General features: G+C 42.4%; 1 protein-coding gene across 9 annotated transcripts in view; it reads left to right on the top strand.

Moving 5' to 3' along the window:
* The window catches only part of LOC137648718 (meiosis-specific nuclear structural protein 1-like), a 171,340-nt gene that overhangs the window by 55,937 nt on the left and 102,674 nt on the right, over positions 1 to 12,729 (top strand). For all 9 annotated transcript variants that reach the window (XM_068381766.1, XM_068381769.1, XM_068381768.1 and 6 more), the window contains exons 6-7: positions 4,173 to 4,289; positions 4,518 to 4,644. In XM_068381766.1, coding sequence (XP_068237867.1) covers positions 4,173 to 4,289; positions 4,518 to 4,644 — 244 coding nt within the window. The remainder of the gene's footprint in view (positions 1 to 4,172; positions 4,290 to 4,517; positions 4,645 to 12,729) is intronic.

Here is a 12,729-nt window from a genome sequence, read left to right as displayed (position 1 = left end):
CCTGGCAGACTCGGAATCGACCCTTCTTCGACACCGAGACAACCTTCTGGGACTTTGCCAAGATCTAGGGATCATGGTAAATCTCGAGAAGTCTTTTCTGCTTCCATCTCAATGACTTGTATATCTAGGCATGATATTGGACACCAATCTCCACAAAGCCTTTCCATCAGACGACAGGATAGCAAGGCTGAGGAGGGTCGCAGATCCTTTCCTCAGACGAGAAGAGCTTCCAGCCCAATCGGGGTTACGTCTCCTAGGTCACCTTTCCTCCTTGGCCCGTCTAGTTCCAAACGGCCGCCTCAGGATGAGATCCCTGCAATGGCGGCTCAAGTCCCGGTGGAATCAAGGCCACGATTCCCTGGACATTCTGGTCCCTATGGGCCCTGCGGAATGGACGGACCTTCAGTGGTGGGTGACGGACGAAAACCTCCGAAAGGGAGTGGATCTTCTCGTCCTCCCCCCGGATTTGATGCTGTTTTCGGACGCTTCAAAAGAAGGGTGGGGCGCCTTCGTTCTGAACCACAGGATCTCAGGCCTATGGTCAGCATCAGAAAAGTGCCTCCACATAAATCTGTTAGAGATGAAGGCCGTATATCGGGCACTTCAACAGTTCCAACAGACCCTGGCAGGTCACTCCGTGGTGGTGATGAGCGACAACACCACGGTAGTGGCTTACATCAGCAAGCAGGGAGGTATCTTTTTACAACAGCTATCCCATCTTGCAGTAGAGATACTGAGATGGACCGAAGTCCACTCGATTCCACTATCGGCTCGCTTCATTCCGGGCAAAAGGAATGTGCTCGCCGACAGTCTGAGCAGAGCATCGCAGATGGTGAGTACTGAATGGTCTTTGGATCCTCTAGTAGCCAACAAAGTCCTGACTTTGTGGGGTTCCCTGACGGTGGACCTGTTCGTAACAGCCTTGAACTTCAAGCTTCCGCTTTACTGTTCCCCAGTATCGGGCCCTAAGGCACTCTGGCAAGATGCTTTCCAACAACGGTGGGACAACATCGACGTTTACGCCTTCCCACCGTTCTGTCTGATGAGAAGGGTGCTCAACTAGACGAGAATATCGGTCAACCTGTCAGTGACCTTAATAGCTCCGCTATGGCATCATGCAGAGTGGTTCCCGGACCTTCTGCAGCTCCTGATGGAACTCCCGAGAGAACTTCCTCTGCGACACGAACTACTCAAGCAACCACACTGCAACATCTTCCACAAAGCCGTAGCATCGCTTTGGCTTCACGCCTGGAGACTATCCAGCATCTCCTCACAGAGAGAGGCTTTTCGCAACAAGTTGCGGAAAGGGTGTCTCGGCACCTGTGAAAGTCATCCGCAGGGGTCTACCAGGCGAAGTGGAGAGTCTTCTGTGGTTGGTGTCGTGGAAGGGGTATCTCTCCCCTCGATGTCACTATTCCAGCAATAGCGGAGTTTCTTGTGTATTTGCGGGAAGAAATGCGCCTTTTAGTCTCGGCAGTGAAAGGCTATCACTCAGTCTTAAGCCTGGCCTTCAGGCTGAAAGGAATGGACATTTCCTCCTCGCTGGAACTTTCTCTACTCATACGAAGCTTCGAGCTTACCTGCCCTCAGTCGGAAGTGAGACCTCCTCCATGGAACGTGGTTCGAGTCCTCAGGTCTCTTAAGAGACCTCCGTTCGAACCATTATGCCAGGCTTCTGATCGTCACCTGACTTGGAAGACGGTGTTCCTACTCGCATTGGCCTCAGCCAAGCGAGTCAGCGAACTTCATGGTCTCTCGTATGACGTCGCCCATTCAAGGGGATGGGGGGAGGTAACGTTCAGGTTCGTCCCTGAGTTTGTGGCTAAGACTCAAAATCCTGGGATTCCGGACCTACGGTTCGACTCCTTCCGGATTTCGAATCTCCGTTCTGTAACAGATGACCCAGACCATCTCCTACTGTGCCCAGTAAGGAGTCTGAGGTTCTATCTTAAGAGAACAGCTGCTGCTCGTCCTCAAGTGCGAGCATTGTTTGTGAGCACAGGAAGGACGAAGAGGAGGGTCACTAAGAATACAATCTCAGCATGGATTCGCAGGGTCATCCACCATTCCCTGAATCCTGACCCTCCTCCGTTACGTCGCCCTAGAGCACACGATGTTAGAGGCATTGCTACGTCCCTGGCATTCAAGAGAAACTACTCAGTGACGCAGGTTCTACAAGCTGGGGTCTGGAAGCGTCAATCGACCTTCACAGCCCACTACCTGCAGGACGTGACCCACAGGAGGCTTGATACGTTCTCTATCGGCCTTGTGGTGGCTGCACAACAGCTGGTCTAAACCTCAGGCTCCTTATTGGACAAGTAGCAGAAGGTCGAGGGCATTGTTACCCGGTTTTAGTCTGCATGAATGAAAAAGTATGCCTGGCCCTTACTCGTTTCTTCATCCTCCCCTCTCTTGGGGGAAGCAGCATCCTGGGTTCTCTGCATAGCTGACCTCAAACCACTGCAGGTAAACCATGCTTCCTTGTGTTCCTAGTATTAAGATAATACTGTCACGTCCCCCATACCCTGACGAGGTGATTTTGGGAACGTCCTATCCTAGAATTCCATCGAAAGGATTCCAGGTCAACTTCCTAGGACGAGTCACACTTCATTCCTTCACACACAAGCTTACGTAGGCCGCATGTTCCTTGCAGAGCAAGGGATTTGCGAGGTGCAGGGACTCTTTTATCTCGAGTGCTACACACTCGGATTCTGAGTCCCCGGGCAAAGCCAAACCCAGTAAGGCTGGGACTTACCACCCTACCTAAGGGTTAAGTCACCCTATTCAAATAGCATGGTTTGTATTTCGGTTACGGAACAAATGACAAATTCGGAGATAATTTGTATTTTTCTTAACCATACAAACCTTAGCTATTTAATCAAACTTGCCCGCCAGCCCTGTCCCCCGTGAAGTCCTACCTCTGAGCGAAGTGAATCAGTTCACCGGTGTGTGAGGGGGGAGGGGTAGCTAGCTACCCCTCCCCTACCCCCTCACAGAACATTTGTACAGACTCCAAGAAAAAGAGGAACTCTATTTAGGTAATAAGCTCAGAACTGCTCATGTGACAAGGATAAAAAAAAAAGATGAACGTTAAGTTAGCGGTACAGCTCCTAATTGAATCGTTTGCAACTTCTTTAAAATTCTGCCTTGATGAAAAAATAAAGAGAATTTAAGGGAAGTAAAGCTACTGTTGATTTCATAGTAATATTCAACACCTTACTTGACATGTTAAATTCTCGAAATCTAAATGCCAAGGGATTTAATGCCCAATTCAGAAATATAATGCAAATGATGTTCGATATTTTATTGTATATTTTCTTATATAACTGATAAAATTTCAGTCACCTTTAGCCTCTATTTATGCCATAAAAAGACTCATTATGATAATAACTTTGGAGAAATAACAGAAGTGTCCCTATTAATCCTTGTGGTTCGGTGTCTCTTTTGCCCTTCTTGGGCATGGCAGCCAAATGGTCAACTGGTTTCACTTTACCGAGCGGTCTGACCCATGCAGGGCCCCTTCTTTTATTATTCCTCTTAATGTGAGTAATGACTCATTGAAAACAATAAAACAAGCCCATTTGGGGATACACCACTACCATTTTCTTGAATTTAGATGAAATTATTACACGTTGACATTTTTCATGATTTGATACTGTGGGGCATCTGGTATCCTATTGCAATCTGTGGAGCAATAGTTAGTCATCCGGACAGCCTGATAGTTTTCACTACTGACCTCAACCTTATCCTTTTAATCTAGGGATAGGGGTATGTGAACCTGGTCCCCTCGGGCTGTAGCTTGGGTGGGTAGGAGCTTGGCCATTGATCATATACAGTACATACAATATATGATTGAACCTTTGGAAATTTCCCTGTCATTTGCCTCTGCCACTCATAAGCCACCTTTTAAAGATATTCCCACAGCATCACTTTTGTAGTAAATGCAACTTTTTATTTTTATTGAATTTTAGGAATATTCAATGAATGTCATTAGGTTCTATACTGATAAGTCCAGTTATATTAGTGGTCATGCTTGGAGACATTAACAGCTTTGTAATTTTTATGATTAAAATTAACATTAGTTTTAGTAAATTTAGTAGTTAATTGGAATATCAACTTTTAAATACTGTATGCTTAATAAAATGGCATAATTGAATTATCTATTGTCTCAGGAAACGAAAGGAATATCTTGATAATCAGAGAGAAACCAGAGACTTTCTTCTACGGCAGGCCAGAATAAAAGAGTTAAAACAGCAAGAGGCAGAACTTTCTGACAAAAAGTTAACGAGGTAAGCTGGTTTTATAGATAAGATTTATTTACTTTTAATTGCGTTAAGTGTATTAATGTAAAGTATCTACTGAACAAATTCATTAAATATTTAATTAATAAACGGATATATTCTATATATTGACAAGGAAGGTTGCCCATTACTATTCTCAACACAAGTTTTTAGACAGCTAATATATAAAGTACATATTAAGAGTTTATTGGTAAGATAAAATTTGATATTACACAGGCAGGCGGAAGAATATAACCTGAGGACAGAATTGCAGAAATATATTAAGGACCAAGAAACACAGTTGGAAAGATTACACTTAAATAAGAGGGAACTGCATCTAGTAAAGCAGTTAGAGGAATTCCAAGTAAGTAGCAGTGATATGGAATTGATGATCCATGGAGTGAGTTTGTCATCAATGGAATTTCATTACTTCTTTCTGCCCAAATACTGACACCAATTAACTACTGTACTTAATTTTGAAGGGCTAGGATTTATATCAGTAATCATGTACAGTACAGTACTTCATGCATTTTTAATCATAAGTTTTCCTTTGTATGGTATTTGGCTTAGGTGAAACTATACATTGTAGAATGTACTAAACCATGGACAAATGAGTGATTATTCAATACAGTTTTATTATTTTGTTTCTTGCAGGTTAGATTTACTCAAATTTATGCTGCCTGACAAGTTTATTAAGAAGCCATCAAAGATATCAGTAATTTAAGGGTCTTTCTTACAGGAGCACTAAACCTCAATTATTCCCACTTAGATACAAACTTCTGAGTCATTTTTGTATATTGGTTACTCCTTGTCTCGTTTTCTCTACTACCCGTCAATCAAAGAAAAAGTGGTTTGATTGCATGACATTATGGTTGCTAAGCAACCATAGCCCTGAATCGTCGCATGATGCTCTTCACTACACTCCTGGTCGGGAAGTTAAGAGGACATATCCTCACTTTCTCTCCATGCGACTAGACATCCGCATTCACCACGCATACCCTTACAGTGCTTAGTGCTTGTGCCTTCTGTGTTTTTTATAATTCACTGTCACTTGCATTACTATTATTATCTGTGTGTTACAAGTGGGTTGCATTATGGCTATTAAGCCTAATATGCGTTCATGCCTGGCCAAGATGGACGTCCCTATGGCAACTTCATGAGTCGGGTAGAAGTTGATCTGCATCCTGTTTGCCCCTCTTGTTATGGTAAGAGATGTTTAGTGGAGTCACCTTGTGAGTATTGTAGGGAGTGGACATCCTCCCAGTGGGAGAGATATTCTGGTCGCAAGAAATGAAGTTAGTGAGATCATTCTCCTTCTTTGTCTTCTGCCAGCAGTAGCAAGAAACGAAAGTTCATTCCTCCGGTGAATGTTATCCACCAATCAGTTCCTTCGAGTCGGGAACCCACTGAGGCTATAGTCGGGGATGTCAGCCACGATAATTTTATTAATGTTTTAATACCCAGTGTTGATAATGTATATTATGAACTTGAGCCAGTACTTGTGGCGGATCCTTTGGTTATGGCCACTACGCTCCTGGAGCCAGATTGAATCTCGGTACCCTCAGTCCCTGATTACCCTGTTATGAATAGATCTCCCTCACCTCCAATGAGTGTGTTGAGTGGAGAACCTTAGATGTCTGATTATCCAGAGATCTTTCTGCTCATGGAAGTATCTCATCCGAGCATTAAAAGTTTCTCCAAATTCCTGATCGCCTGCCATTTCCCCTCATACCGAAGCAACCTTGTTGAAAGACCCTTATTACCAGTCTCAATCTCATTCCCGTGAGCCAGGCTTGCCTTGTACACCCAGGAGTCCTCGGCATTGATCTCCTCTAAAGAGTTCCCAGGATGTGCTCCAGGATGTTTCATTCCTTTATTACGTGGATGGTTGGATCTCTTCAGCTGTGTCCACACCCAAATACTAGACAATGCCAAGCTGTTCTAAACAATTGTTTTCTTTTACTTTTAAGCTTATTGGCACTAAGAAGTAGTGTGTGGCAAAACCCTCGTTAATTCCTCGAATATTGTCTATTCACGATTCAACCAGGCCAAACATTCAGCTTACCAAGTCTGTACGGGCTGCTGTTCTTACGCGTGGTGACGTCACTCAATGTGCCGCCATTCCTGTGCATAAGGAAACTCCTCCACGAGTTGGTCAGGCCAACAAGTCCAAGAGAGTTGTCACGCCCACTCTTAATGACGTCACACATCTTGACACCTAAGAATATTCCTCCACAAGGCAGGCATGTTAACGTGGGATATAAGCTTTCTACCCCTTCCCAAGCTTGTTTACGATCAGCATACCCTAGGGGACATGCTAGATTGACATACCATCATTTTAAATTTCCCTCAGAATTTTATGAACATCCAGCTCGATCTCACAGTCCCAAACACATGAGTTATGCTAATAGCAAACCCATTGCTTTACATGAATAACCTCACCTTAGTTCCTGGCCTAATGTTTGTAATGCTTTACATGTTACACATTCTTTGGAACAACTACAACATTTTCTTTCAGACTATTCTTATCAGGTACTGAAAGAGGAAAAAGGGACAGGTAGCATTTCCCTTTCATAAAAGTTACACTCCCATCTGATGCAAATGAGGTCACCTTTGTTAAGTATCGTAGGTGAGGTCCGCGCCGTAGGCACTCCAGATGGCACCTACGGAGAATTCCTTCTCCCCTCGTAGGTCGAATTCAGAAAAGTACTTTAATACTTCTGCCTCGCACTCTACTACTATAGGCAAATTCTCTTATAACGTGAGTGAGCTGGCCTCCTCCCATTCTTTATCCACCTATTCCCGCCACAATATGAATGTGGCAAGGGAAAGGAAGGACGTCCGAGGAAAAGCCAAGAATCACTGTATAGTTGTCAAAGCTGAACAACCAGGTATCCCAAAAGTGGAACCACCACTTGACCATGAAATTATCACCATTAATGATTCTCCAGAGAACTTTGTTGCGTGTGTGAGCACCAGATCAGCTGATGTGGCCCCCTTGAGGTCCTGATGTCTGGCTTAAATACATCTCAGTTTACTAACATCATGAATCATCCGATGTTTGGATGGCCTAGACGAGCCCCCTTTGGCACAGACCGTTAACAGGCTGTGCACTATTGATTCTATTTTTCCGCAGTGACAAAGTCCTAGGCACAGGTTTGATGTGGTGCTCTCTAACCAAACTAAGGACACACTAGATTTGCTTAACACGCAAGTCTCAGCATCTGAGAATTCTCTTAAGGCCAGCAGGTCCTCAAAATTACTGCCCTTTGCCCTTTCTCTCCAGAGAAGATTCTATGTACACTGGCGCCTTTCAGAGCCCACTCCCTATTGACGTTGACGTTGCTAATCTGCTGCTGTCCGTACCAGTTGATAAATTATCCAACCTCCCCTCCATCTTTTTACGTCCCTAAATGGCCTGTTCTTGGCTCAACCACTGGTCTGAAGCGGTATCCCACTATGTGTTCACAGAGAACCTGAAAGAGGAGCACGCCTTTAGGCAATTTGAGGAATTATCATGATTATGGGCAAAAGCCATAGAATTCCTATTACACCAGACTGTTTCCCTTTGGGGTAACTGTATCTTGAAAAGATGCAATGCAGTCTTAGCCAGGTACTCTACAAAGCTGTCCCCCAGGGATGTGTTATACCTGAGAAACTCAGACTTAGTTATTTCTTCTCTGTTTCCTCCCTTGAATGTAGCTTTGGCTATAGAAAAGGTTAAGAGGTTGGGATAAGCCTCTATGATAAAGAGGGCAGCAGCACCTATGATGCCTACCCCTCAGCAGCAGTAAAGGAACTTGCATTTTAAACAAATGCCTCAGTAGAGATTTGCAACAGCCTGGGAGGCAAGCCCCTAGACTCATCTTTCGACACAGGGGACATCCCTCCGGACGTAGAGGGTGCGGTTGCAGAGGCTCCCACTAGGGAGGTAATGTCCCCCTGCTTCTCACCAGTGAGAGGATGCCAACAAAGCTTTTGGCTCAGGTGGCAGGACTTCAGGGCCGATCCTTGGCTGGTAGAAGTCCTTCGTTCAAGGTATCGAGTCACTTTCATAGACCTCTGACCAGGACTCTGACGATCCAACTATTATATTTAAAAGGCTCAGTGACAGACCTTCTCTTATTAGAGGAAGTATTCAAATTGTTGGCCAAAGAAGCCATGGAAGAAGTCTTAAATGACTCACCAGGCTTCCTCAGCAATCTATTTTTAGTAGAAAAGCTGACAGGAGGTTGGAGACCCATCATAGACCTTTCCCATTTGAATTTGTTTGTGCTGCAAACAAAATTCAAAATGGGGACTCCAGTCACCATTCTCCAGGCCATCTGGAAGAATGATCTCCTAACCATAGACCTGAAAGTTGCTTAATTTTATGACCCAATTCATTATGCCTCAAGGAAGTACCTAAGTTTTCCCTTTCAAGACAAAATTTTCCAGTTCAGGTGCTATGCTTCGTCCTGTTAACAGCCCCTCAAGTTTTCACCAAAATCTTTGCCCTTGTCTCTTCCTGGGGTCATGCCATGGACATCAGGCTTTTGAGGTACCTGGATGACTGGCTTCTCTTGGCAGAATCCCAAGCTCTTCTGTTGAGGATCAGGAATCTACTCCTAGATCTTTGCTAGTGGTTAGGGATCCAACTAAACCTGGAGAAATACAGCCTCGTCCCTCAACATTACATCTAGGCCGTCTCTCCTCTTTAGAAAAAATCATCCCCTTCTGGAAAATGAATCTTCGTTCAGTACAGTGGGCTCTAAAGAGCCAGTGGTTGCAGACATCCAACCACTCTGCAACCCAGTTGTCGGTGCCCCAGGAGGTTGTGACAAACCTCCATTGGTGGCTGAGAGAGGAGAACCTGTTAACAGGAACTTCCTTTCAGGCTCCTCCCCCACAATTTCTTTTGTTATCGGATGCTTCTCACTAAGGATGGGGTGCTCATATAGGAAGGGAGAAAATCTCGGGTCAATGGTCAGAAGAAGACTAGGCCTTTCACATAAATTTCCTGGCAATGAAAGCAGCGTAACTAGCGTTACTCCACTTCTCAGACTGAAAGGTCACTTTGTTGTGCTGATGAGCTACAACTTCACGGTAGTGATCTATTTCTCCAAATACGGAGGAGCAGCCTCTCTCCTCATCCAACTAGCAGTGGAGATACTCAGATGGGCACAGACCAAAGTAATCTCCCTCTCGGCGAGATTCATCCCCGGGAAGAGGAATTTCATTGTCGACCATCTGAGTTGATCAGGGACGACATTTGGTACAGAATGGTCTTTGCTTCCTTGATTGGCAAAGAGAGTTTTGACTTTGTGGGGTTCCTCATCTCTGAACTTGTTCTCCACTCACCTGAGTCACAAACTTCCATTGTATTGCTCACCAGTCGCAGACCAAGCTGTAGTACAGGTAGTCGTTGACAGGACCTATGCGAGTTACGACTCATCGACTTTACGACCACTTTGTTCACTGTGAGGACATCACAAGTATGTTGGAAATAGTGCACTAATAGCACAAATATTTGATTGAAAATAATCTATTTTCTTGTATAAAAATGAACTGATTTTTCTTGGTAAGTTGGTATTTTCTTTTCTTGATAATATTTTCAGTAAGAAATACATTAAGAAAAGTTTTAATATCTGTCGAGTTCATATGTCTGGTGACGTCATACACTATTACCGGCGGAAAGCGAGCGAGCAATAGAATGATTTCCTTCACTAGGCTAATGATTAGTATTAGAATTCCCATTATTGAAATACCAAGTAACAATACAAGGTATTTTGTGGATCTGTATTGGTTGTTATGAGTACTACTTAGCATAAATTTGACTCTACGCTAGTATTATTTCATCTCTGATAATAGAACGATATTTATCTAATGAAAGTACACTAATAAGACAAATATTTTCCTAGAAATAATATATTTTCTTTTATATTATAAAAATTAAATACTTTTGTTTGTTAAGTTAGTATTTTCTTTCATTTCTTGCAACAATAAAGTAAAGGGTTTTACATATTTCGCAAGTCATTCTTTGTTGAGTTCATGTCACATGTTCTGTGACATCATATTTCTGGTGGAAAGCACGCTGGCAACTGGAATGATTTTCTTTCCATGTGTTACCGAGTAATCTTATTATTCCCATCATCGAAACATTGAGTAATGCTATCAAGTGTTTCTGTGGTCTGTATCAGTTGGTATGAGAATGGTACTACCTACCGTAAATTTAAGAAAAGAAGTCTGATGGCGTCATATTTCTGGCAGAAGGCAAGTGGCAAATCAAGTGATTTCCTTTCGATGAGTTACCGAGTAATGTTAGTACAGTATTCCCATGACCAAATAATCGAGTAATGATACAAAAAATTTCTAATAATTTCTAAAGAAATGTGAAGATTTGACTGTGAATTAAAAGTAAAAATGCACACACACACATACACACACACAGAGAGAGAGAGAGAGAGAGAGAGAGAGAGAGAGAGAGAGAGAGAGAGAGAGAGAGAGAGAGAATATATATGTATTCATATAACATAATAAGGGCTATAAACAAACTTTATAGAAACTGTGATATCCTATATTATATTAGTGCCGATGTAATACTTATTATGAATGATTAATAAGATGAAAATGAGGGATGAATGCTAGAAAAAAAGATGAATAAAATCACAAAAAATAGAGAATCAAAAGAGTTGGAAAGATATGTTGTAGATTTGTGTGTGTGGGAGAGCAAAGTAAATGTACAATAGGGATTTGGAAAGGAATTGGGAAAAAGATTAAGGATATAATAATGATAAGTGACGGACAATAATAATGTGAAAGAGATATCATACTAATAAGCATGATACGTTATATCAGTGAGGTAATACTGTGAAAGTGAATGGTCATATCAGTGGGATAATATTGTGAAAGTGAATACTGTATAGGTTGACGATGGACTACGTAGGGTTGATCACCTGATTTGAATGTAAACATTGCATGAGATTATAATTCTCTATGTTTTTAATTATAAATATGATACTAAAATGTGAATATCACATGCATTATTATTAGATACAGTTAAGTGAAACACCAGTTTAATCAAAATCCGGTTTATTTCAAATATAGCTGTAATTTTTTACCACAGTAAATGGATATACACTGTACAGAGAGAGAGCTAGGACAAGCTGGGTGTAGAGATAAGTATAGGCGCACAGCGCTCCCAGTGTAAAGTTGCGCAGGCTATTTGAAATCATTGCCCGGCTTGAATTTTATCACAATTTTTTTTTATGAGAATTTTTATTTAATAGGTATTGCATTGTTCTTGGCCATCCCAATACTGTTGCCAACTATTAGAAATCAAATTCTTAATGTTGGGTAAACAATCATCGCAAAGATTTTTTTTTTCTCCTTGGCCGCAAAAAACCGAAACCACGAAGCAAGAAACCGCGATTAACGAGGGCTGACTGTTATCGTGTTTTCTGGGTCGACCTGTGGCGGCCGGTGAAAAGAGTCCTTCTAATATACCTTTTCTGATAAAACCTTCCAATTATACCAGAGAAAGATAAAAGCATGGAATGCTGAGGTTACAACCCTCACGCGAGCACCTTTTGGGTGTCGTGTATAAAGCAAAGGCGCGTGAAATCCACTATTCACAGGTTGTCTTCCATTTAGTTAATTCCTTCGTCAAAGGGATGGGCCGATACAAAGGCCCTAGCCAACCTCCAGAGCCACGCCACCCACGCCCCGACGCGAGCGCCATTTGAACCACATCCTTCTTTTTGGACTGCGACATTGTGGAAATTTTTGTGGTGCTCTCGGCTTTTTTCACACTCGTGGATTTATTTCATCATGTCCGAAGCTCCATCTTCACACATTCCAATGTTAAGTACCATAGTTTGTTTTGACAGCTTTTTATAGTCCCTTTATTAGAAAGGAAGGGCATACCTCTTAATGAAGACTTCCTCCCACCTAAGTAAGACTCCCATATAAATGACTCCGAAGTTTGTATCCACGTAGGTATAAACTACAAATTTTTAAAACAATTAGTATTTTTCTTTGCTATAAAAACCTGAGTCATTTATCAAAGGCTCTGCCTCAATTGCCCCACAAGTCTTTTGACCAGGAGAGAGTGAAGAGCGTCATGTGACGGCACCCTGCATTGCCATGCACTGTAGTTGCTTAGCAACCGTAATGTAATGCATCAAATCCCTTTTTCTTTGATTGGCTGGTCGAAGAGAAAACAAGATTAGGAGTAATCTTTATAAATGATTCGGGTTTATATAGGCAGGAAAAATACAAATAGTTTTAAAAGTGTGTAGAATTTCCCTGAATAGTAGTAATAAACTACTGCTTGTAAATTTCTCAAGAATACTAGCTTTTGTACTGATAGAATTCATAATGAATCACCAGGGTGTGGATTTCATGAAATATTGAAAGTTAGATAAAAGTCTAGCATATTGTATATGGATATTTTCTTAATGAGGATAGA

This window comes from Palaemon carinicauda, chromosome 10 (assembly GCF_036898095.1).
Source record: "Palaemon carinicauda isolate YSFRI2023 chromosome 10, ASM3689809v2, whole genome shotgun sequence".
Taxonomy (NCBI): Eukaryota; Metazoa; Arthropoda; class Malacostraca; order Decapoda; family Palaemonidae; genus Palaemon; species Palaemon carinicauda.
The sequence above is the reverse complement of the archived record's forward strand: the minus strand, read 5'-3'. Positions and strand labels throughout refer to the sequence as shown.